Raw genomic sequence first — 26,917 nt, forward strand, 5'->3', positions numbered from 1 at the left:
TATACCATCTTAAAGTGTTGCATCCTGTAATGAGAATGGAAGACACTTCTATTAAGTCAATAAGATATCTGGCAACAGTAATCCCATCCATTATAAATCCTGAAGAGGCATCTTTGTTACTGTTACATGGAGAACTGGAAGGTTATTCTTCTGACTCAAATGAATCTGAACCAAATATGTGTTTTGGAACTATATTGTGACTTGTGAATTGATGTGTTTTTGTGTGTACTTTAACTATTTTGTGAAGAAAGATAATTTGGGAAATATCAAATATCTTCTTATAACAAAGCTTTTTAAAGCTCTTTTGTGCATACCACATGGGAATGCCGATGTTGAAAGAGGTTTTAGTACTAGAGAGGTTTTAGTTTTGATCATATGTGTGAATAAAAAGCTACTTGACAATAGGGCAAGTTTAAATTTGCATAGTGTTAATGGTTTGCAACAAGTTGTGTATCATATCAGCTGGGGGTTTAAATGACTTTAAAGTTGACAAAGATATGATTAAAGGGACTCGTGCAGCATTTAAAATTTATTCTGCTTGATTAGAGGTTGAGAAAAAAGAATGTTTAAACACTGAAACTGAGGAAAGCAAATTGAAAGCTGCTGAAATTGATTTGCTAAAAAAATTGAAGGCTTCTCAAGATCTCTTAGACACAGCTGAAAAAATTATTAAAGATGGGTTAAATAATAAAGACATGTCGATTATAGAAAGCGGACTGATCCTCTTATCTGAGGCTAAGTCGAAGATAGCAGATTATTTAACAGCATTGGAAGATACCAGAAAGAAACTTATTTTGTTTATGCAAGGACCTTCGAAAAAGTGTAAAAAATAAGATGTCATTAATGAACAAAATTAAAAACTCTTTTTATTAAATTCTTGTTTTAATTCTTTTTATTAAATATGCTCCAAATCTTTGTTTCGCTGCTCCAAAATTGCTTTTTTTGTTGCTCCAAAGATACACCAAAACCATGTTTTGCTCCCTTCCCCCCAAATTTCATCCTGTTTCAAATATCTGAATTCCTAACAAAATCACCACTCAGGCATATTTTATTAGAATATAAAATTATTTTATCATGTTCTTTGAAAATGATGGTATTCTTTCAAGAAATGAAAGAAAAAACATCATTTCTAGTGAGAATTATCTTTTAAATTCTGTGATTTAAGAATTTTTATTATTTATTTTTTTAAATTCCGAAATGAGAACAGAAAAATCAGAAGTATTTCTTTCCTTTCAGATGAACAAGAAAAGTATCTTTAGAATATAATTCTACGGAAAAAAAAATTTTTGTTTTGCATTTTTTTCAGCTATTTTATTGTTTTAACTCTTTCTTTACTCTGTTTATTAAATTTAAAATCTATAAATATGAAGATGCAGAGAATAGCAGTTTTGGTTGTACCTATCATTTCAATTAATGTTATTATAATGCTTTTTTTAATTTATTGTTGCTTTCTTGTCGGAGAAAATAATAACTTCGTTAAGTCATGAAAACTTCTTGGAATTAGTCATGGAAAATCATGAATTTGAAAATCTAAAATGTAGCAGATACCCTGTTTTTCCCAACATTCAATAAATTGCATAGTAATTTGCGTAGTAGCTGAAATTAAGAAACAGAAAGCTGTTACAAAATTAAACAGTTATTTGACAACTATAAAACAAGAATTAAATTACTAATTTTTACAGTTAACTAATGATTATATTTTAATGGCTGCACATAACCGAGGCCGGTACCGAAGCACGCACTCCAATTCCTGAAAAATCTTACATGACTGTAGCTTTAAGAAAACAAAGAACGAGCAAGTATTCTGGTCAAGTCTCGGTCTTTAAACATCGAGATTAGGCGTCATTCATAATTACAAACTACCGAGTAATAACTGACTTTTCCCAGGAGGAAAACATTATCTAACGAGCGTTGTTTTGTTACTACTCCCTATGAACACCAGACATTGAACTTTTATGACGCCATCGAGACCAAACCAAAATTGACTGGCAAATCAAAATTGATTTATTTTTTCTTTGTTGCTAGCTCTAATAGTCTAGAAAATTTCAATTTTTTTTCCTGTTAATAGGGAACATTTAAGTGCATCTTTGGGTTTTTAAGTATTTGTATTTGAAAATTAATTTAAAAATGTTTAAAGATTGATCTGTTCCTGATTATTAGCCCATGTTTTAAAAAAGTGTGAAATATCTGTATTACAAGAATTCTATAAAATGCAAAGTCTCACATTTTAAAGTGCTCATTACAACGATCTTTTTAAAGAGAAGCGTCATAAATTAAGTAAAAACTTTTAAAATTTGGTAAATAGGTTCTGTAAAATACAATTCTATGAATAAAATTAATTAAAATATTATATGCTCAATGAGTAAGAAATCTGCAGCCATATGATTCGTCATGGGTTAACATGAGAGGCACGAGAAGTAGGATCCAACTCCTTGCATGTTTTTCATGTTCTCTCAATCTCGGGGCTGTTAATGTGTTAAGGCATTTCAGTTACTACAACTGTAAAAATTCTTATGTATTAATTAATGTATTCAAGGCATAAACTATACCTAAATAATTCAATTTGTTTAATATTAATAAATGCCATAAAAATTTTGAATATATTTTCAAAAACATGTGTTGCATTCATTGTCAAAAAACATGCAAACATTTATTTCTTTATTTGATTTTTTTATTGTATAATTACTTGTCTTTTTATTTATTTATTATTTATTTATTTTTGACATTTATTACTCTTTTATACAGGTAATTTAAAGTGTTCAGACACAGATAATCAAGATGCTACCAGTAACTCTAGTTTAAAAGGAGGAAAAATAGGCAAATCCCCTTTGCTTCCCACTCCAGGATCTGTTGTGGGCATGAAATGTAAGTGTATCCACCACATGCGAAAAACTCTCCAATCAGGTTCTTGTTCACATCTCCGAATACACATGCGTGATTTTTCACATCCAGTCTGGCTGCCTTCAGGTCTCGTTGTGCTCCTATATTTCCTATAAATTGTGAAAAGTTCCTTTACATCCTGTATTTTCATCCCACCTCCAATTCATTTGCAAATTTTCCTATTTTCCCCTGACCTTCATACTCACAATTTTCTCAAGTTTGATGTTCATCACTTAAACCACTAACATAAAATTCCTCCCAGAATTGTTATGTCAGTGGTTCCATTAATGTGCTCATTTTTTTTCCAACTTCTGTTTTAATGGGAGACTATTTTGTTACAAATATTGATTTGTAACAAAACAAATGTCTAAATAATGTAGTATATTGTTTTCCTTTTTTTAATTAGCTATAATTAGATCATATTAATATTTTTAGCATATTACTGCATGAAAATTTTGCATTGACTAATCACTCTAATGTGCTTGATTCCATATCCATATACCTTTAAACCGTAAATCCATATACCTTTTTTTTGGCAGTTATTGCCATTGAATTTTCTTATGGTTTTTAACACCCTGATATTATGATACTCGAAATTCGAATCCAGCATTTGAATCATCATCTTTTGACACGTCTGAATTGCACCTATACCATGTAAATCCTTGCATTGTTTTGGTCGTTTTTATCGTCAGTCATTGCTATGAATATTCAAAAAGTTTTTTAAAATCCTTTTTTTTCTTCATGCAATGTTACTAGGATAGGCAAACTCAAATAATTAATTTGTTTTGCCTATTTTTGAAGCACCTGATTATGGTTGAATTTATGTGAAATTATGATAATTTTTCGTCAGTTATTGCTGTTGATTTTAACATTATATTTTAAAATCCTGATATTTTCCACATGATATTTTTATAACAACAGAAATTAGAATAGCACATCTTAGTATTCAGTATGTGATGAGATGTTTTGAATGCTTTTTTGGCATTTATCGCTATTGATTTTTTAATGTTTTTTTTATTTAAAATCCTGATGTTATATTTATTACAACATGCGAATCTCAGAACGTACATTTGCTTAACTTCGTTTTCATGGTTTCCAGTTTGCAGGATGTGATCGTAAATATACATGGTTTTGTCAATACTTTTCCGCTGTTATTTCCATAAATTTCACTACTTTAAAAATACCTTTTATTTTGAAATTATTGCTATAGGGTTTTTAATATCATGAAGTTTTAAATTGTCATTTATGTTTAAAAAAAAATTTTTTCTTTCAAAATCTGACTTTTTTTGAAGTTTAAAATACTTTAATTATCTTTGCAAACTTTCATTTTTAGTTAAAGTTTTGTGTGAAAATGGTTTTTGCATAATACAGTACAGAACACCCGTTATCCGGAAACCAGAAAACCAAGAAACCAGAACGAAATTCGGTAAATTTTCCGCCATTTTTAAAAAAAAAAATTTTCCCTCATAAGATTTTAGGATTTTTTTTTTTTTTTAAAAGATGTTTATCATACCATCATTTTGGAAATAATAATTAGTGTATTACTTCATCGTTTTTTCTTCTTTTTAAGATTATTTCCAAATATTTTTTTTTTTCAGTTGGGTTTAACAATAAAAAAAACGGCTTTTTGTAGCGATTCAGAAAACCGCAAAAATCAGTTATCCGGAATAGCGATGATCCCGATCGTTCCGGATAAACGGTTCCCTACTGTATTAGTTTTTAATAATATCTATGTATTAAAATAGTACGTGTACAGTAGGGAACCGATTATCCGGAACGATCGGGACCATCGCTATTCCGGATAACTGATTTTTCCGGTTTTCTGAATCGCTGCAAAAAGCCGTTTTTTTTATTGTTAAACCCAACAAAAAAAAAATTGGAAATAATTTTAAAAAGAAGAAAAAACGATGAAGTAATACACTAATGATTATTACCAAAGTGATGGTAAGGTAAACATCTTTAAAAAAAGAACGAAAAATCCTAAAATCTTATGAGGAAAAAATTTTTTTTTTTAAAAAGTAGCGGGAAAATTTGTCGTATTTCGTTCCGGTTTTTTGGTTTTCTGATTTCCGGATAACGGGTTCTGTACTGTATTATAAAAAAATTGATTATTGTTATAAGAAAATTAGATCTATAATTTAAAATATTTTCCTTACACATTTCTATAATTTCTCAAAATAATTTCTATATTTCCTGTTATATTTCTGCAGGGTATCCATGCACCTGGAAAGTCATGGATTTTGGAATAGAACAAAATTTGTCATAAAATGTCATGATTTCAAGTGTTTTTTAAAATAATCATGAAAAGTCATGGATTTAGGTTGCCGAAAAATCTAATTTTTAAAATGGAACTTACCTTCCTCCCCCGAATTTTATGGTGTTCCGAATATCTGAATTTGTAACAAAATCCCCACTCACAGTCATATTTGATTAAGATAGAAATTGTTTTTATCGTGTTCTTTAAGAATTATTCTGAAATGAGAACAGAAAAATCAGGCATATTTCTTTCTTCTCCGAAGAACAAGAAAAGTATCTTCAGGATGTAATTCTGCTGAAAAAAGGAAAAACAATTATTTGCTTTTGTATTTTTTTCAGCTATTTCATTGCTTCAACTCTTTCTTTACACTGTTTTTTAAATTTAAAATCTATAAATATGAAAATGCAGAGTATGACAGTTTTTGGTTATACCTATCATTTCAATGAATGTTATAATAATGCTTTTTTAAATTTATTGTATTTTGTCAGAGAAAATAGTAACTTCGTTAAGTCATGGAAAGTCATGAATTTGAAAATCTAAAATGTAACAGATACCCTGTTTATGCAAAATGTCTCTTCTAGACCTGTGACACATAAACAAGCACCAAAAAAAATTTAGAAGACTAGATGCAGCCCAAAAATGCAAATTCAACTGTTGCTGGACATTAAACTTAATTTTAAGACCATTATGGAAAGGCAATGAAACATTTCATTCTTGATATTAGATATTTTCAAAATAATTATAAGCTTATTAATTAATATATTTACAATTGCTAATCAACTTCATTTATAAAGTCAAGGGTTTGTCAAAAGGAGATAGATTATTTAGAGTTCCATGATTATAAAAAATTGGGAATTGCTGCATTAGAGCATTGTTTTTAAACTGGTAGTTTGTGAAAACATTATTGTAATGACTGAATTTCAATTTGATAATGTAAACAAAAAGTTAAATAGTAAATTTGCAAGCATACATTTACAGCTCTATTGTTAATTCAAAAAGATTGTGTGCTTAGCAATAGTTTTATTAATATTTCCTTAAATATCCTTTTTCAATTAAAAAAATATTGCTAAAAGGCTGTGTGCATGATAAATTTGAAGCCATGCTTTAAGAAAAAATCATTTTGGATTAAATGTCAGCAGCTTGTTTTAAAATTCAATTAAACCTTGTAAACACAAAAAATATATTTTAACATCTGAAACTTAATAGACACAATATGTACCTACCTATAAAACGATTATATAAAAATCTTTTTTATGGGGTGTAAGTTTAGAGAATTCTCTAATTTACTGGAAAAAGAAAAACTCATTCAGCTATCCTATAAAATTTCTTTAAAAGTTATTTTTGAGATTTACTTTTTAAATTCTGGTTCTCTTTTACAATGTTTTTTTTTTTTCTTTAAATCCACTTCAATTTTTATTACTTAGTGCACAATATATAAGAACTTGCCTGAATGATAAATGATTACTATGAACTTACCTGAAAGATAAATGCTTTACAGCTTCTTCACCTTTACATGATTCAGAATGCGGAAAAAATTCTTCATTAGAAGATCAATATTCAAATAATTTGCAAATGAAAGATGATGACATTTCTTGTAGATCCAAGTTTGCCTCAGAGACTGATGAAAATGAAGTAATTATCCTTCTTGATATTGATATTCAATATAAATCTATGTTTGTTTTAAACTGCATTGTTTTTAAGCTTGTGTAAAAAAAAAAAAATTTTTTTTTTTTTTTTTTTTAACATTGCCTTGATTTTTAATGAATTTGAAAACAATTTAATGAACAAATTTACTTACCATATGAATAAAGTTCTTTTTTTTTTTTAATCTTAGTGACATGAAGCACTGTATTTTATCTCATGCTATCCCTATATACAGTACACAAAACAAAACCCCACCCTGTATGACTTTCGATCTAATGATCAGATCTGCCCTTATTAAGACTCAGTCCTAATGGTTCAAGGAAGTGACCTTAAATATGCTAAAAAGTTAGTGCAGTCAGTATTTTAAGTTATAAAGTTCGACTCAAAAACATATTTTCTCTAAATAAACTTACCTTTTTCTTGACAAATTTGGATTTCTGACCTCCAAAATATAGAGTGTAGTCATAATTTTGGCCCCTTAATGTTGATTTCACTTTTTTTACATAATTATAAAATTCGTTTATCTAACTATAAATCAAAAAATAATTTTCAATATTTTTTTTTATTTATTTAATAAAAATCTTAATGTTTTCGAATAATTATAAGTTATCCAAATTTTTGTTTCATTTTTAAGAATGTAATTTTAAATGGCAAAATACAAAATTTAAATGAAAGTGGACCAAATGGTTTTTAAGGAATCAAATTTTAAAAAAATGATAACTTTAAAATCAATTTCTCAAAAACCAATTACATTCAAATTTGATGTTTCTTTATTAAATTACATTCTTAAAAATGATGCAAAAATTTGTGTACCTTACAATTCAGAAATTTTTCAACTATGATTGAACTAAATAATAATAAATAATTATTATAAATGATTTTTTGTGTGGAATTATATTTGTGTTCAGAAATTTTTCAATTCGCTCAAAAATTTCTGGAAATTAACATTAAGCGGTCCAAACTTTCAGCTACTTTCCTGACCAAGATATTGAGACCATATTTCCCAGTTTATGGCTACCTCCTTTACTTTTGCGGTCAGAAATTCAAATTTGTCATAAAGGTATGTTCATTTAAAAAATACTATGTTTTTGTGTCTGACTTCATAACTTAAAATATTGTCTGCACTAACTAAGCATATTTAAGATCAGCCCTTCGAACCAATAAGATCTGGTTATTAGATCAAAAGTTATTCACAATTTTTTTTCTCACACTGCATATTTAATTATGTGTTAATTGGTAGTGCCATTTTTACTACTAATAGTTTTAAATTATAGTTATATATTCATGTATTTTTATTGCAGCTTTGTTGTGAAATAGTGTTATGACTAGGGCTCACACCAACAATGAAAATTCAGTGGTCCATTAGCACCACTTAGGTATTCATTTTGTGGTCTCAAAACTTATTATGGTAGACAAAATTGAACTTTTCAATTACATAATTCATGTTATTGTACACATCAAAAGTTATTAATTGCCATTTATAACATTCTAAAACTAATTAGGTTCATTAGCCATAAAGATTGAAGATTATTATTTATTAAAATTTAGTGTAAAAAAGCTAAAATAATATTAGTAAATAGAGTCAACATAGAGATTAGTATGCTGAGACCAAATATATAAATAACTGAGGAAAAGAGTAAGAACTGACAAAATATTACATTAAAAATTAATTATCTAGAAATTATAAAATTTTAAATAAACTCAATTCTAAAAGAACAAAATATGTAATTTTATTAATGAACAGTATCATGAATCCAAAGCACAGCATAACATGTAAATTTGAAATTTTGCTGTTTAAATTAAAAAAATTTGTATATGCACTCTCTGTTATTCCATTTTAATACCACACAATATGAATTCCATACCATGTGTAGAATAAAAAAATTAGTACAATAATTCTTTTTTAAATGCATGCAAAATCGTTGCAAAAAAATTCCTTTTCATAGCTATTTTGTATTCCAAAAATATTTCAAGGTGACAAATTTGTCTCCCATGTTTATGATTTTAACGACAATCCCTTTTTACAACATACATTTTTAGCGAGAGTTACCTAAGCATTCTAACATTAAATAAAAGCCGCTAATTGGCTTTAAGAGGTGCTAATTCCCAATATAAGTATTCCAGCTTTCTTTCTTTTCCCAACTTTTTGAGCTCTTCAAGAGTATTCAAAAATTTTTTCATTAGTTTACATAATAAGAGCATAAAATAATGCTATACCTTGAATAACCTAATCAAGCATAATTATCACTATAGAGATTTGAGTGTTCTACTTTAAAAATAGCCCACTCTTTCTCGTTCATTGATATTTATATTTTGGTGCAGATGCCCGACTAGATCAACTTTGTACAAGTTCATTTTCTGTAAAAAGGTATGCCTCCAGTTTACTTTTACTTGCCAAACTCCAAGAAATGTGTGCATATTTTATTTCAAATTTCTTGTAAACTATCCTATAGATGGTAAATTTGCATTTCCTTCTAAAAAATGGTAAAATTTTGTGAAAAACCCCTTTATTTTGTGTAACCCCCAGGAAAAGCTTAGAACAATCAATTAGCAGCTGTTGCCCAGTTAAATATTTTGCAAATTCATTCCATTTAAGTAAGCTTGATAAATTTGGATTAAAATGTTGGCCAGCTTAGAAATTTGAGACCAAATATTTTAATGATGGTTTTTTAATGGTTAAATATGTGTCGAGGTAAAGATGAAAGATAGCTATGTTTTTCAAAAGTTATGATGCCCTTGTTTTAATATTGTACTGTTAAAAACATTGAAATTTTTATAAATCCTTATAGCATTTACTGTAAAAAAATCATCTATACTATCATGTGAACCTGTGGTCTTATTCTGATGAAATAATCGCGAATGAAGTGCCACTTTAAAAAGTAATTGCTCAAAGGTAGAATTCTAAATTCAGCTTTTGTAATAGTGTATTAAAATATTGTATAACTGCTGGAAAAAAAAATACTGAAATGTATGCTTAAATTGAGCGTGTCAAAAAGCAATTACTTGAATGTGCAATGCAAAATTTACATGCTTTAATAATAGTTGTCTATGAAAATATCAAGATTTTAAAAACATAGTAGAAATGCATTCTATAAATATTGAAAAATAAACTACAAGAATGTGAAAAATTACAATGTTATCACCCATTGAGCATATATTTTTTTTACAAAAAATGAGACTCCAAATTTGCTTGTTGTAATATTTTAAAAAGCTTAGATTTTTGAAACCATGGGGAAATTCATTAAGTAACTGCCAAAGAAAAATGAGCAAAAAAAATTTTTTGAGTTTACTATAAATCAAGTACGTTTTTTTAATAATAGTTTTGAGTCCATAACTTTTACATCCCCACTGGCTTAGGTAAAATATTTAAAATCCAAAATTTTCCGAGTTCTGGACCTTCCCAGATTTTCAATGATACACAGTATTACTGAAATCAGGTTCTATGTCTTAAAATTACCTTGAAATATTAATGTTTTTTTATGATTTTGTTCGTTACTTATGCACATGTTATTATTGCATTTTAGCTCTCAAGTCTTCAGTCAATACGCCAAGTTCTAGGTAAAGCAAAACATGGAGCTTTTTATCAATTGCTTGCCAATCAAGAGGACTCAAACTGTGACATCACAGCAAACTTCACTAGAAACTTCAATTTATCAGGTAGTTTTTTCTAGTTATTTTCTGAAGTTGTAGAAATTAAGTTACATACAAATAATAGTAAAATATACTCTAGTGTCCAAAAGTTAAGAATAATTCATGTTCATGTGATTATTTAAAGAAATTTAAGTCAAAATGGTGGAAGATGTTATATCTAAATATTATACCATAAGTAAACAATAAAATTTATCAGGTAGTTTTTTCTAGTTATTTTCTGAAGTTGTAGAAATTAAGTTACATACAAATAGTAGTAAAATATACTCTAGTGTCCAAAAGTTAAAAATAATTCATGTTCGTGTGATTATTTAAAGAAATTTAAGTCAAAATGGTGGAAGATGTTATATCTAAATATTATACCATAAGAAAACAATACAAAAGATTATCAATGACTAATTTAAGAAAATGGTGTAAACTCATTGTTAATAATACTTAAGTGCGGAAAATTCATAAAAAGCTATTTTTTGGGGAGCAGTTTCATAAAGTATATGGTCACTTCTAGTAGACACATAGGCTGTACAATGGTTGCCCATAAGTGCTATGAGAGTGTAGCTGAGTTGTGGTCTCCAAGAGTTCCAAGCACTACATAGAGTTCTGGAACAGAATTTGGCAGGTGTAGAAGAGATGCTATTTATCTCCCGAGCATATCCCATTCATGCTTAGTAGGATTAAGACTAGGGAAAGAGAACTGTTGCTGCATGCACTCGATATTTTAAATTTCGGGAAGTCGTTGGTCAGGAACTCTGCCATTATCTTGTAACCACACTCTATAGTTTATTCAGAGTTAAGACAATTCAATATAAGATCACCCATATTCTATCATTCCAATATTTCTTCCTTTCAAAAAAGCATGTCTATTTGGAGTTTTTGTGGTGTCCATCAGCCTTTTTGCTCTTTACCTTGCTCCTCTGCATAGCAATTGACAGGGTGCGCACAGACTCCTTATACTCCTTAGAAACTCCTTGGAAATAAAAAAGTCCCCAAATAGTACTTGGAACTACTTAGATTTCCAAACTAGTCCTTAGAAACTCCTTAGATTATTGCGATAAGATTCAACCCTACCCAAGCTTTTAGACACGTGAATTATTATGGGGAGGGAGGGGAATTACTTCCTGTTGCTGGTGAAGGGTAGTATTTCAGGCGCCTCATTCATCTCTATGAGCATTGCAGTGATTGGCTTAGATTGATCGACTGTGCACCAATAGAAATGCGATCAACAAGATTTTCAAAAACAAGTTGCAGAGAGAGTGAGTGACATAGCAACGAAAGTCGGTCTGTTCAACGGAAGTGGGACGAAAGTTTTGCGTGTTACTGGTAAGTACATTTTTCTCTATTTTACAAGCCTTAAGTAGCACATGGACGAAGTTTCGTCTCCAAGATAATTTAATAAATTTCGCTAATAAAGTTTAATTAGCAAGTGTTTCAGAAATAAACAACAAACTAATTGATTAAGATGTTAATTTTTTTTTAAATTCAGGTTTTTTTTTTTTTTTTGTTAAAATTTTTGAGTTTTTTAAAAATGTTTGTTAAGTTATTCTTTTTTAGTAGAATAAATGTATTATATTTATCTTTTTCAACTCGTAATACTTGTTAAAATGTCTTTTTTTTTTTTTTTTTAATTTATTATTTTATATTTATTTATTTATTTTTAAAGTAAGACATAAATCTTATCCTTTTCTATTGAACGCGTTGAGTTTGATACACGTTTGGTATGTTCTGTCAAATTTTCAAATATTCTTTCGTTTGTTAAATATAACTTTTAATTACTTATTATTTGTGTTTGATTTGTTGAACACTTAGATTAAATAAAAGTTTATTTTTTGTGATATAATCGTTTGGTCTGTTTTATACTCATGCTCGCAATTTTGTTTTATGACTTCAATAAGTGGAGGGAAATTAGAAGCCGCAGAACAGAAATCTATATTAATCCGTTTCCCCCCCCCTTTTTTTTTCTTTCAATTCTTTACATTTTTGGGATCTTAGGTCATTAAGGTATGAAATTTTTTTTCGTTCCACGCTTCGCTCTTCATCTTTTTTTTATTCCCCCTTTTTTTTCTTCGTTAACTGCTTCATGTAGATTTACTTTAATCGTTCGATATATTTTCTTTTTGTTTTTAATAGATTTAATAATAGTTTTAAATTGAAAATAGATTTGATAATCTTAATAAAACAATTATTTGTTGGGAGGAAGAAACATAAAAAGGCACTATTCTATTTATTCTCTGTTAGTTTATCTTTGTTATCTGGAATAATTATAAATTTTATTTTTCAATTTATTGATAAATTTTATATAATTACCCCCCCTCCCGATCAGCTTAGTATTTTTTTCTATCTAACGTGTTACGTATGTGATACATTTTTAACGTTTTATTTATTTTTTAAATATTTCGTTTGTTAAATATAGTATAGCTTTTACTTACTTTAAACTTATTATTTTTGTTAATTTTGTTTTGCTCTCGAATGGCATGTACACCTAGATAAAATAATTTTTCAGTAAATAATTTTTTTTTTTTGTTAAAAAAATAGTAATGGTTATTGGTCCGTTTACCTATCCAGTGTTCATTTTTACAATTTTCCGAATTTAAGGGTACAGAGGACCTTCAAATTTGAAAAAAAGTGACCAAAATTTCGATTTTGAGATTTTTATTAATTCAAAAAAAAAAACGTTATAAGCAAGCAAACAAACAAAAAATGTTTGGAAATCAACCATTTTTTTACTGAGTTATGCGGATTTTAATTAGGCTATGCCCCTTTGTTTACATTCAGAAAACAGAAGTCGGTAGCTTGAAGCAGCCGATTTTTTTAGTTTCGTTTTGAGCTAAAAGCTAAAAGAGCTTTATATTATTCAAAATACAAGAAAATTAGTGTTGATCAATTTGTTTATAGTAAAAAAGTTTTAAGATTTTTAAAAATTTTCATGAAATACATAAAAAATGTGATTTTTGAGCTAGAGCAATATAATTAGCCACTGAATGGTGCTAACTTTTAGTTGGAAATCAAAAAGGAGTCATATAAAAAAAAATATGATTCTGCGGTGAATTTTAAGCCGCCTGGAGTGTTTTGACTTTATCGGATTTTATGCTATTTTAAAAGTTCAAAAACTATTAAAATTATAATTCTATTAAAGTTCAATAACAATAAAAATTATTAATCAAATTACTTGAAATTTTGTGTACAGCTTTTTAAAGATATTATAAGTAAATTCTGTGAGTTTCATAAATGTAGCATAAGAACTCTGAAAGTTGGTTTTTAAGGTGCCCTGTACCCTTAAAGGTTCGTAGTTGATTGGTTTAGGATACAATGGAAATAAAATAATCTTTTAAGTTCGTGGTGTTTGTTGAACGGTTTGGTGTTTTAGTATAACTACAATTAAAATTGTTTTGTGATCATTAATTTAGACTTTGTTTATGAAATAAAATGAAGTAAGCAAATTATGAAGTAAGCAAATAGGAAAACAATGGAAACAAATATAAATTACCTTAAACATTCATTCCGTTTCCAATGAGTTTTTTCTTTTTCTTTTTAAGTACTGAAATATTAAATAGTTGATCGGTGTTTATTAATTTTTAGGATAAATAATTAACAAGATTTGTAAGGTATCTAATCTTTGTAACACAAATATTTAGGGGGGTAATTTCCATTGTTCATAAAAAATTTATAAATATTAAATGATTTTTTACTTTCTACCATTTAAAAAGTGACTGGTAGTGTTTAGAAATTAATGGTTTTGTTTGTTTTTTAGGAGTATTGTCTCTGTGATAATGGCTCCACGTGGCAGATGTGTTTTCAACACTAAATGGTTAGAAGATGAAAAGTACAAGAAATGGCTCTTAGCTGATGGACAGGATAAGCACTCAGCCAGATGCAGGTCTTGTAATAAGACTTTTTCAATTGCCAGCATGGGGGAATCTGCTCTGAAGTCACACATGGGTTACAAAAGCCATTTAGAGTCATTGAGGGCACTACAACTTACAAAGAAAATTTCTTTTCCAAAAGAGTCAACTTCATCCCAGCAAAGGGATTCATCTTCAAATGAAGTTGGAAAGAATTTAGAAAGTTATTTTCAAAGTTCAAAAACACTAGATGCCGAGATACTCTGGGTTTTAAGGACTGTGAAGTGCCACCATTCATATAGGTCAAATACTAACATTGACCAAGTCTTTAAGCTTATGTTTCCTGATAGTGCCATTGCAGCTGACTTTTCATGCAGTGAAAAGAAAACTTCGTATATAGCTGTTTTTGGGCTTGCCCCATATTTCAAGGATCTTCTTCTGAAAGACTTGGAGGGGGAAAATTTTATCCTTCTTTTTGATGAAACCCTCAATTCTAAAAATTTAAAGAAGCAAATGGATATTTATGCAAAATTTTGGCTTGGTAATCACATTAAAACCTGCTTTTTAACATCGGTCTTCCTCGGGCATGCAACTGCTAATGACATGTTTACGAATCTTATAAATTCAGTTTCACCATTGAGTTTAAAAAATGCCTTGCAGCTATCCATGGATGGACCAAATGTTAATTTGAAATTGCATGGACTGTTGGATGAACATATTCGTAATGAGTTCAGCAAACAACTGATAAATATAGGGACATGTTCATTACATGTTGTACATAATGCCTTCCTTAAAGGTTTTGAAGCTTTAGATTGGGAAATAGAATTGTTTTTGTTTAATATATATCACTTTTTTTAAATATTCTCCTGCTAGGAGAGAGGATTTTGCGTCAATATCTGGGTCTCTTTATCCCTTGAAATTCGTTTCCCATAGATGGGTTGAGAATATAATAGTATGTGAAAGAGCATTGGACATTTTCTCTGCATTACATACTTATGTGAAAGACATGGAAAAGGGGAAATTTCAAGAGCCACCAACGAAATCATTTCAAAACATACGAAAAAATGTTAAAGATGTTTTATTTCCCGTGAAATTGAACATATTTTTAAGTGTAGCGAAAACCGTAGAGCCTTTTTTAAAAACCTATCAGTCGGACAAACCTTTGATCCCATTTATGGCTGAAGATCTCAAGAAACTTTTGGTTAGATTAATGCAAAGGTTTTTGAATCCTAAGCTTTTTAACGGCGTATCTGTTCTTAAGTTGCTACAGATAGAGCATGATAATCCCAAAACCCATATTCCTATTGAAAAAATTGATATTGGTTTTGTGGCCGAAAAACAAGTAATAGAGTTATATTCGGCGAAAAAAATTTCTGATGGCCAAATCTTATCCTTACGTAAAGATTTAAAGTCTGCTCTTGTAAAGATGGTATCTGTCATTATATCAAAGTCGCCAGCTAAGTTTAGTATTGTTCAAAACATGTTGTGTCTCACTCCAAAAAAATTAGCTGAAGATAAACAAGGGTGTTTGACGAAAATGAGAAGTCTTCTGCATAGCCTAGCAGATATAAATATTATAAAAATCTATGATTGTGATGAAATTCATGATGATTTTTCTGATTTCATCAATGAAACAGTTAGTCAAAATATTGCAGATTTTTTAAATTTTGATCAAGAAAAGATGAGGTTGGATGAATTTTTTTCTCATTATTTGGAAGAGAAACATTCGAAAGTTTGGCCATGCATCCAAAAGCTTCTTTTGTTGAGTCATGGACAAGCAACTGTTGAAAGAGGCTTCAGTGTAAATAAGAAAATAGAAGTGGAAAATTTGAAAGAGAACTCATATAACGCTCTGCAAACTATTTGTGATCAAATCAATGGTTTGGGTGGTGATATAACAAAGGTTATCATCAATAAAGACCTGAGAAAATCTGTTATGATGGCAAGGCAACGTACAACGAGTATCTTGAAGAAAATAAAAAAATTGAAAATTTAAAAAAAAGGAAATTTGATGACCAGGATTCTTTAAATGAAGTAAACAAAAAGAGGAAATATTTACAGCGATGTATTGATGAACTCACAAAATCCGCTGATGAATTTGCTGAGAAAGCAGAGAGACTGAACGACATGACTTTGCTGACGAAGTCTAATAGTTTGAGAAAAACTTGAAAGGAAAAAAAATATAGAATTGCTAGAGTTGGAAGAAATAAATAAAAAAAAATTAATTTTCCATGTTACAAGCAAACTTTGTTAATGATTTGTTATTTGTTTATTTATAATTTTTTGTACAAAATGTATATATTTTCTTATGTATTCAGATTGATTTCAAAACATGTGTTTGGTCAGATTTTTATGCTAATCTAAATCTTTAATTTCTCTTTATACACTTACTCTAGATTTATTAAAATATTTGAAATTGGAAAATTTATGAAGGTGTTGATTTTATTTATTTTTCTTGGTGAAGTTTGACAAAGTCTAAATTTGAGAGGGTGGGAAAAAAGTATCTTGTGCAAAATAAGAATTTTTATTTATTTTCTTCATAATAACTGCTTTTTAATTACAAAAAAATCTAGCTATCTTTTAAGTGAAATTTTTTAAATTATGACAAGTCCTTAATATTTTGGACTCCTTGGATTTTTTCTTCTGATCTCTGTATGAACCCTGAATTGAACATAATGTAATGATCTCCTTATGACACGTGAACCAATTTTATACTTTTTCTGATATACACACATGTTTTATGCATGTTGACCTGGACTAGGTTATTTTGCATATGCATACTGTTTCACCAGTGATTATGCGTAATTGGAACGATAATTTACGAATTAAGCTTAACTTTAAGACACCATTATTAAGTATTTTAGGGCTTATCTCAAAAGGGTATTGTGCGCATATATAAATGAAAATGTTTTTGTTCTTAGAGTTTTTTTAACTAAATTTTTAAAAGAAGTTTTTGATATTTGGGATGAATGTTAAGATGTAGAATAATTAACATAAGTTTTTGCTGTGAAGTGGGGACTTGAACTAATAGTGGATAATATTTAATTTCCCATTTCTTTTACTAAAATTGTCTATAGCATTTATTAATGTAGCTTCTGTTAAATGTACAATATTTTAAAAATATTTCTATAAACTGACAGTATATTGAATGAAAAATTATTTAACTATCAGGGTTTAATTTTTAATCTTTTGATAACTACACAATTTACATGAAATCAGATTTAGTTTTGTGCTATCTTTTAAGCTCCTTGATGCTTGGGGAGGAATTTTATCATATAACCAATGTTGAACAGAAGATATTGTTGAGAAATGTTGATGTTGAAGAAGACCGTATAGTTGTTTTGCAATCCTTAATGTTACGTTTCTATCTCTGTATCATAACACTTTTAAACCTCTAAAGTAACTTCTCGATCATGCAACAAACAAGGGGCAAATTTGCTTCCATGAAAAAAAAATTTCTGTGGATCTATCACCCATTTGCTTTTTACACTGAAAGAAAAACTACATAAAACCTCAAATGGTGATACCAACAGTAAGAAAACTTTAACCAAACTGTTTGGAAATTAAATTTATTGAATAGGTAAATAAGATACATGCTTTCTTGTAAAACTTAAGTTTAATATTACCAATAGCCAATTTTTATTCATGCCTGTTTCTTTTCATTGTAAATGTAAATCGACTTATACTGAAAATGCAATAAAATGCTTTCAAATAAATGTTTTGTTGAGTTATATAAAAGAAGAAAGGTTTTTGTATTTTTAAAATTAAAACTACCTTAAAAAAAATTTTTTTTAAATAATTATTTGATTTTATTGCTATGTGCTATTATTTACAAAAAAAAAAAAAAAAATAATAATAATCTTCAATAATGTCGAAATTATGAATAGCATTACAGTAATTATTGCATTTTTTGTAAGAAATTGTTTTCTTTCCAACTGTTATCCATTAAACTTTAATAAAATACTAAACCTACAAACACAAATATTAACATAATTTATTTATTCATTTGCTAAAAGCGAATTTTATATGAAAGTAATGCATATATATATCATATTTTTTTAGTTATTTTTTAATTTTATTCATTAAGATTTTATCAACTTTTAATAAATATCTATGCAACTCCATATTTCTAATTTCTCACTTTAGCAAACATGTCCTATAGGTGTCCACTTTATTGAGGTTTCCTTGAATTAAAATTCTGTACTTGTTGAAACTGATAGAAGACGTAGATTTCCAAAACTACAATTATTTTTATGAATAGCTTTAATATAGCTGTAAATATGAATAAGACTGCTTCAAACATAAAGTAGTGTAACCCAGTAAAATTGGCCTGGAACCCGGTAATGATTCATGAGACGAAAAACCAGTACAGTATGGGACCCTTAATCCGGCATCCCGAAATTCGGCACATAATCCGATCTAATTTTTTTTTTTTTTTTAAGGAAATTTTTATTAATAAGAGAAAAAAAATCAGTTATATTCTCTTTCTACTTGAAATTTTATTCTGTTGAAGTAAGTAACTTTATTTTATCTTTCTAAAAAAAAATTTCTCTAAAGCAGTTTAAAACATCTAAAGTGAAAGGGAAAAGTAAAAACACCTGCATTTTCAATGAACAAAATAAAGAAAAGCAAGTTGGAAGAAACTGATCAATCAATCTTGACAGCTGTGCAAGTGCTCTATTGTTTTTCCCCCCCTTCTTACTCCTTGGTTCCCACATTTCCCTCTCCAGTTTGACCATAAATTAGCCACACCCTTTTGATAATGAAGCTACCACTTGGGATACAAACTGAATTCTATCCCTTTTGTTGCTTTTCTTATTTGATGTAAATTATACTCTTTTGTTTTTTTATTAGTTATTAACTGCACGTTTTTCTTTTCTTTTTTTTTTTTTTTTTTTTTTTTTGTTAATTGATAGCTAGTTTTTTTTTATCATTATTTGTTGCTAGCTTATAAAAAATATATATTGTTAATTCTATTCTATAGATTATATTTTAATGAGATTTCTTAAGATGAGACAGTTTTAAATTCACCTACCACGATCAAAACTTAACTAAATTTATTGGAATGAATTAATTTTCTGAAATTAGCAGTATAATTGAATTTTGTAATATATGGGTGCCATATTGGAATTTCCGAAAGAGATCCGAAATTCGGCAAATTCCGAAATACGGAATTTCGTCGGTCCCGTGAGTGCCGGTTTTGGGGTCCTATACTGTAATGAAATTCTTTTGCCCCCGATCTGGGTAATGAAAATCTGGCAACAGTCCCTCATTGCCAACTATACATCCCTCATTGAAATTTGCACTATTATGAAATATAAATTCTTACACATAACTATAGCATACCGTAGCACATAAAACATTAATAAAGTATTAGGATCTAGTGTTGGTTGTTTTTGGTGTTTTTTGAATGAAGATAAGATTTGGTATTTGTTGAACGACACCAAAACTTACTTCAAGTGTAATATTCACCCGAAAAAGCTGATGGTTAGTATTTGCTTGTTCTAGTGCCAGTGTGATCCTTTAGGCTTTTATGAAACCTGACTATAGGTCACAATAAGAATATATACCAACTGACTAGACAAAGTGATGAAAAAACTTAAAGAAAAAAAAAACCTGGATTGGTTAACTGAGTGTCTCTCGTTGCCAGGGTTTTATCCCATTTGCTGGAACAACCTATCACTTACATAGCAAAGATGTCGAGAAAATATAGGTGCATACTTTGATGATTAAAATAGTTCCATATATCTCTAAGCAATCAACCAACTTTATCTTTTTTCTAAAAATTTCATTCTTGATGACCTAATAGGAGACCTATAAAGTGTGTTTGACAGGGTTACATTCTTGGAAATTTCATCTTCATAAATTTATTTTTTTTCTTTCCAAGTATTGCATCATGCTTGCTTATTTCTATCTTTTTGAAGTAAAAATTGTATATAAGGCAAATTACTTTCAATTTCTAAATTATTTTTTCTCATTATTTAATTTTTAATTTTCAGGTAACACGGAAAATGTTTCGAATCATCAAGATAGTACATTTAGAGTAGAATCTTTGGATAATGCTAATATTGAATCGGGGATGGATACATTGTCATTGGTGAGGAACCATCTATCTCTAATTCAGTGTTATTCTTTATTTACAGGCTTTAGCTTTCTTGCTTAAGCTGATAAAATTAAATTATTTTTGGTAAAAAAATTAAGTGTCCTCATTTGTTTCAAAGGTAAATCTTTAAAATAAACCTTCCAAAATGATTTTATAAGATATGTCCAATTTTATTTTTTCTCATACTAAAGACTTTAGTTGTGAGAAGAAAGTGCGTACATGCGTAACTCCATATATAGAGTAGTCTCATAATGTAGCTATATCTACTATAATTTTAAACTTATTATCTGCAATTACCTATTAAAATCTTGATGAGTTTGATTGTGGGGATTATAGGCCAGTGTAGACAATGCACCAAAAACTTTTCAGGGGACTACAAAAATTAGACATCTGTTCTTAACAATTGATAGCACCATATCAAATTCTTGTTTCCTTACAATGAAATGTAATTGGGTAGTAATAATTTGAAAATGAAAGTTGCATAAAAAAACAGGATTGGTTGGTTTAAACCAATGTCGTTTATAAACCATCGCTAAAACAAAGTAAAAATTTTTTAATAATTTGATTTTCCAATATCTATTTACACTACCCTGCAATAATAGAAGAGATATTTTCAGTTTTGAACATTTAAATTTCTTAAGAAATACTAAAGGATTATTTTGTAATTTTCGAGGTGTTTAGTTTATGTAATTTTTCATACTTACCAGTAAGATTTAGAGGTTTTGAAGACCTAATATAAATTACGAAAGAAAAGAACTATTTTTAAACTCCCTATACCAGAAAATCAAGCTTGATTTGATTACTTTAGTTACTTTTAATAACTGCTTAAAGATTCGAAAACCTAAAGTAAATATGTATGGAGATATTATTTTTTTCTTTTTTTTCTAACGGCAGGCACTGAACTTTTATGTTCTTTGCCTAGGAAGATGCCGGAAGTGTTACTCATTTAGCGTTACCCAGTGGGCACCTGTGAACCTAGGTCGCGAAGGCGAGCAACATTACCCACGCTACACTGCCACAGATACCCGTTTTACAGGATGGGCCACATTCACACATCACACAATAGAGAACAGCACACAGAGAGAAACCTCCATGCCCAGAGCGGTACTTGAACCTGCAGCCACTGGCTTCGCAGTCGGGCACGCTAACCACTCGACCTTCGGCCGGCGTGTGGAGATATGGACATTTATATAAAAAAAAATTAATTTTTTCGCCTTATGTTTTTTTGCTATAACTTCATAAATATTGAATGGAATAAAAAAAAATTTGGGGGGTAAATTTAAGATTTAATTACAAAATTGTTGATTTAAAATTTTAAAAAACTGCGCATGATATGAGTATTTAAGCTAGTTCTGTTATGCTATGCATGAGCAGAAAAAATTTTCATAATTTTGTTTTGAATCGTATTTGGCAATTAATGAAAAAAGCTTCATTTGAATATCATAAAAATTTCCAGCAATTTTCTAATTAGTTTTTTTTTTTTACTTTTTAATAGAAAACTCAAAACAATAAGAGGTTATCCACAAATTTAATCTTGTACTTATAAACAAGATTTATTAAAAATGAGACCGGCATTATAGGGATCACCCCTCATAAAAGTTTGTTTTGTTTTGTATGTTTTCTTTCTCTATACCATCAAAGTTTAGTTTCCGGACTATTATTGTAAGGTATTATCATTTGTTATTAAATGTTGTCTTATGATACTGAATAAAATTTGTGAAAACCCCCAGACCGTTTTGAGCTTTGTTTTGAAAAATACAAAAACTTCTTGAAACTTTTTAAATTTTTAAGATATTCTAATAAAAATAAATTTATTAGTTGCCAAATGTGACTCACTGCAAAACTATGAAAAAACTTTTTAAAATTTTTTCAGTGCATGCGCAGTATGAAAAAGTTAGCTTAAATGCTCATAACTTGCACAGTTTTTAGCAATTTTTTTTTAAATTTTATATCTATAATTTTTCAATTAGTCTTAAATTGCTAAAAAAATTTGTTTAATTCCATTGAATGTCTGTAAAGTTATAATGAAAAGAACATAAGGCGAAAAAAATGAATTTTTTATAAAAATAACAACTAAAGTAATTGATACAAGTTACCAGCTTATTGCAAGATTTGTAGGCATAGAGTGTTCAAAAACACTCGTTTCCTTTGGTAATTTGTTTTACATTTATTGCTAAGTATTAAAAACTGCGTGAGCTAAACATCTCTAAAGTTAAATAATCCTTTTGGTGTTTCTTGAGAAATTTCAAAAATTTAAAGTGTCTCTTCCATTTTTTAGGGTAGTGTATAAATATTTTTTATTTGTATCAAATGAAAAGGGAAGAAAATCAGTTTTCCTGTTAAAAATTTTCTGTTTTATGGAATCTATTTGCTAATTTGAATAACTGCAAATAAACATGAATATTTAATGTACCATGCCGTTTTTGCAAAAATATATACAGTGTAAAGTCGCGTATCCGGAATCGGTGGGACTTCCAGAAGTCCGTATAATAGATTTTTCCGTATAATACACCCCAAGGTAAACAAAGCTTAAAATGATTTAATAAACGATCTGAATCTAAGAAGCAAAAAATAAATAAACACTATTTTTAAGGGGAATAATATTTTAGCATTAAAATATCTAATCAATCAAATATAAAATATTAGAAAAAAATATTATTGCTGAAAATATGGAAAACGAAAAAAATTTAACAGTTACGAAAATATTAATCCGCCATTTTGAACTAGAACGATTCAAGCAGGAAGGGGAAATTCTGGAACAAAGCTTAAAATGATCTAAATCTAAAAAGCAAAAAATAAACATTATTTTTAAGGGGAATAATGTTTTAGTATTAGAATATCTAATCAATAAAATAGGAAATATTAGAAAAAAATATTATTGCTTAAAATATAGAAAACTAAAAAAAATTGACATATGAAAATAATAATCCGCCATTTTTAACTAGAATGATTCAAGCAAGAAAGGGAAATTCCCGTCATTCATTAAGGTGGGTAGATGGAGGAGAAAAATTCATTTCCTCCTTATTTGTGAAAGAAAATAAGTGTAAAGAGATCATTTAAGTTGACGGTGGGGAAGTAACAAATTATTGTTTTCTCTCCAATCATTGGCTATCAATCAAGCATAAAGACGGGTCACGCTGATCGGGTTCTCTTTATTTTTTCTTTTATGACTGAAAGAATCTGCTAAAGAAAGAATGTTACCCCCTTTTCCTCCCCGCCTCCTTAATATTACATGGTATGGGGAAGAACGAATGTTTTGTTTCTCAAGGACGTGTATCCTTTTAGACCTATTCAAATTTTCCGTTCTGACTCCCCCCACCTTAACGCTTGCCCCGTTTACCCTTTTCCACAGTATTTCTTCTTTCAATACAAAGGTTCCAGGAAATGCCTCTTTTACTAGCCACCTGCATGGGAAAGGAGAGGGGGAGGGGACTCAGTTGCCGTCTTTTGAAAACAAATCTCCCTCTTTTTCCTACATTCCAAGGGAGGAGCGTTACTGACGGTCACTCAATGGTCTTGGTAGATCTTCACTTCCCCTTTCTGGTGATTTATGGGTTCGATGCATAAATCAGAGGTTCAGTGCAAGCTAGAAAAAGAGAAAATGTGTCAAAAGATCTTTTTTTTTTTTTTTTTTTTTTTTTTTTTTTTTTTTTTTTAAAGGAAAGGGGAAGATGGAGAGATGTTTGTTTATTTTGATTGCTAAAAAGTGTCCGGGAAATCGACCCTTCCGGGAAAGGGACGTCCGGATATGGTACGTTACACTGTATATAAAAAAAAATTCATCTAAATTAACTATTCCCAATTCTATGCTTATAATTTTAGCGATTAGTCAAATAATGTAACTTGTGAATGAGTTAAGATCAAAGATTTCTCTTTTTTTTCTTTTTTTGGTCTTATTACTATCCTAGAATGGTAGGGCATTATGCTCTCATGCCACAAGTCCTGGGTTCTGTCCTCAGGCCAGGCAAGGTTGACTAAGCCTTTCATCCCTTCAGTAGGTCAATAAAATGAATACCAAGCATGACTAAAACTAAACACTAGGGCTTTCGTGTTCTGCTGACCACCCAACTGAAATACCTGTTCCTGCACTCCAGAGCCCAAGGTCAAGAAAACTTAGATGGGCACACTATACCTTATGGGCTGCCACACTACTAAGTTCAGCTTAAAAGCGACGGCATACTCACTACAATCAAATTGAATAAATCGGAATTAAATGCTCTTTTAAATGTTTTAATTTTTTCTTCATTTTTTTATTTATTTGGTTAACCATGTAAACGAATTTTTATTAAACCTATGCAGTATGTTCTTATTAATTAGTGTAATATTTTAAAAATAAATTTTTGTCTTTGAAAGGGAAATTTAACTAAAATCCTAGTATATTTGAAATATTTTGAAAGTATTATTTTATGTAATGCTCCATTATATTAATAAGCATATTGTTGTACTTAAAGCTTCATTATCTTAAAAAATTTGACAATATTTTATTCCTTATTTATTATTAAATCATTAGCCTTTACTATTTTTACATATAAGTTTACAAGGCCTATTTGCTATTTTTATAATTCAAGAAAGTTGAGAGCTCAGTTTTGAACTAAATGGTTATAATATAATATGTTATGGATGATCATGTGCTCTTTTTAGAAACAAGGGGAAAAAGCGAAGAAGATGCTAAAGTCTTCAGATGTGTCTCCATTGCCTAAAGTTTCGATAGAAGTAATGCGTATTTCTCGTGAAAGGCACCAAAAAGGTCTCATGCATCCATATATATTCCAAATTCTTTCTCAGGTAAAAAAAGTTATTTTTTTAGTATGTGTTTTTTTTTTTTTAAATTAAAAAAAGATCTATGATATATGAAAACTTTTTATACATTTCTATCAATAAATTCCATCTGTGCCTTAATATTCTAACCATTGACATGAAATTATTTAGGTTTATTAACTTCATTCATTGAAAATTAAAAACTGTAGGCTATTGCAAGCATCAGTAAGAAAATTTCATTAAATTCCTGGAAAAATATAATTTAAACATTAGTTGTTACATAACTTTTAAAAATGCAAAAAATCCTTTTCCAGTAGTTTCTGTTATTTTTTTTTTAAAAAAAAAGAAAACTCTAGAAATATTAAATTTTTTAAACATTAAATCACGTAACTTAAAAAATTATTTTGAAAGCATATGTTTAAAAAAAACTTCTGTAAAACATTAAACATTGTCAAAACTAATTTTATTGTATAATCTACCATTAAATTAATCAATAACGTTTTTTTTTTTTTTTCTTAATAGGGAGAAATAAAAATCCCTGTTACTTTTGAAGACGAGTCTGGACGTGAACTTCCATCACCTTCTTTGTTGTATCGACCTCTGCGCCAAATGATCTATGCTTTATTATTTAATCATCATCATCTTCAATACTTATCAGAATTAAAGAAGGAAAAAGAAGGCATTGATGGTTAGTGCATAACTTTAAAAAATAATTTTGTTTTCCTAATTTCATGTTTAAAGTCTGTTTTAGAATAATTTAAATAATAACTTTAAAGCAGTACTACCGGCCATATATGTCATTGAGTTCTTTTGTCATTACCTTTTAACTGTTGATCCTGAATGCAATTAGAAATAGGATATAGCTGCAATTCAATTTTTCTCTATTATTTAGTGAATAAGTGTAAATTTGCTTTAGCATTTCTGTATGACTTTGCATAAAGTAGTCAATAGCTAATGAGTAAATGATTCTATATTAATTTTTCTTAGCAATTTCTACCATTCTGTTATTATAAATAGAACCATGATATATCTTAAATCTAAAAATAAAACCATTCATCAAAGTTATTTTCTGTTAGAGTATTGTTTGTTAGGTACTTATTTTTTAGCATCTTTCTCCATTAGTTTTTAAACGTTATCTATGGTGAATATGCTTGCTGAACTTATACATTAAACTCAAATTTTGTGTTTTTATTACAGCAAAACCACCTGAAATATTAGTTAAAGAATGGATTTTTTCAAAATCAAACAAATACCATAAACCTGAAATTGTGCCTTCTCTACCTCTGGGATGGCCAGTTCCTACTATTACAAGATTGTGGTTCGGTTCTGGTCCAGATAATAATAAAAAACGGCTTCAAGCATTCCTGACATGTATGCGTAGTAATTCCACTTTAATGTGTGATCCTCTCGTTGTACCTCAACATCTCATTTTATTATGTTGTGTTTTAAGGTAAGTATTCAATATTAATCATATATCTTTAAGTTGTAATACCATTTTCTTGAAAACTTCAATACTGAGTATTTATCTTTAAGCTGCTTTAAATAATCTCAAAATTTAGCAATTTATGTCATTTCTTGTAGAAATATTCAGATCAAGTTTTTTTAGGAATGAGATAGGCTTTTATAGTTGTTTTTTTTGATTTTGTCAAAATTTTACTTCGCCAAAACTTATTGTAAACCATGTAAGGGAATCATGGCATTTGACAATTATTTTGTGTTCTACCTCTGCACTAACTATTGGGACATAAAAACTTATGGTTGGCTCAGAGGTCTTTTAAAATTCTAAAGTAG

At 28.8% G+C, this 26,917-nt stretch overlaps 2 protein-coding genes across 4 annotated transcripts in view; both read left to right on the forward strand.

Moving 5' to 3' along the window:
- LOC107436628 (constitutive coactivator of PPAR-gamma-like protein 1 homolog) overlaps positions 1-26,917 on the forward strand; it is a 56,043-nt gene that overhangs the window by 11,505 nt on the left and 17,621 nt on the right. For 2 of the 3 annotated variants that reach the window (XM_087154695.1, XM_087154697.1), the window contains exons 4-10: positions 2,746-2,967; positions 6,636-6,769; positions 10,306-10,438; positions 20,265-20,362; positions 25,010-25,153; positions 25,649-25,814; positions 26,324-26,576. In XM_087154695.1, coding sequence (XP_087010821.1) covers positions 2,746-2,967; positions 6,636-6,769; positions 10,306-10,438; positions 20,265-20,362; positions 25,010-25,153; positions 25,649-25,814; positions 26,324-26,576 — 1,150 coding nt within the window. The remainder of the gene's footprint in view (positions 1-2,745; positions 2,968-6,635; positions 6,770-10,305; positions 10,439-20,264; positions 20,363-25,009; positions 25,154-25,648; positions 25,815-26,323; positions 26,577-26,917) is intronic. The other variant, XM_087154696.1, reaches the window with a different exon arrangement.
- On the forward strand, positions 11,668-15,310 carry LOC139427117 (uncharacterized). Its single transcript, XM_071187800.2, has 2 exons — positions 11,668-11,746; positions 14,175-15,310. The coding sequence occupies exon 2, from the start codon at positions 14,194-14,196 to the stop codon at positions 15,121-15,123; it is 930 nt and encodes a 309-aa protein (XP_071043901.2). The 5' UTR covers positions 11,668-11,746; positions 14,175-14,193; the 3' UTR covers positions 15,124-15,310.

This window comes from Parasteatoda tepidariorum, chromosome 11 (assembly GCF_982258835.1).
Source record: "Parasteatoda tepidariorum strain Cologne lab strain chromosome 11, Ptep-v5.0, whole genome shotgun sequence".
NCBI classification, from domain to species: Eukaryota; Metazoa; Arthropoda; class Arachnida; order Araneae; family Theridiidae; genus Parasteatoda; species Parasteatoda tepidariorum.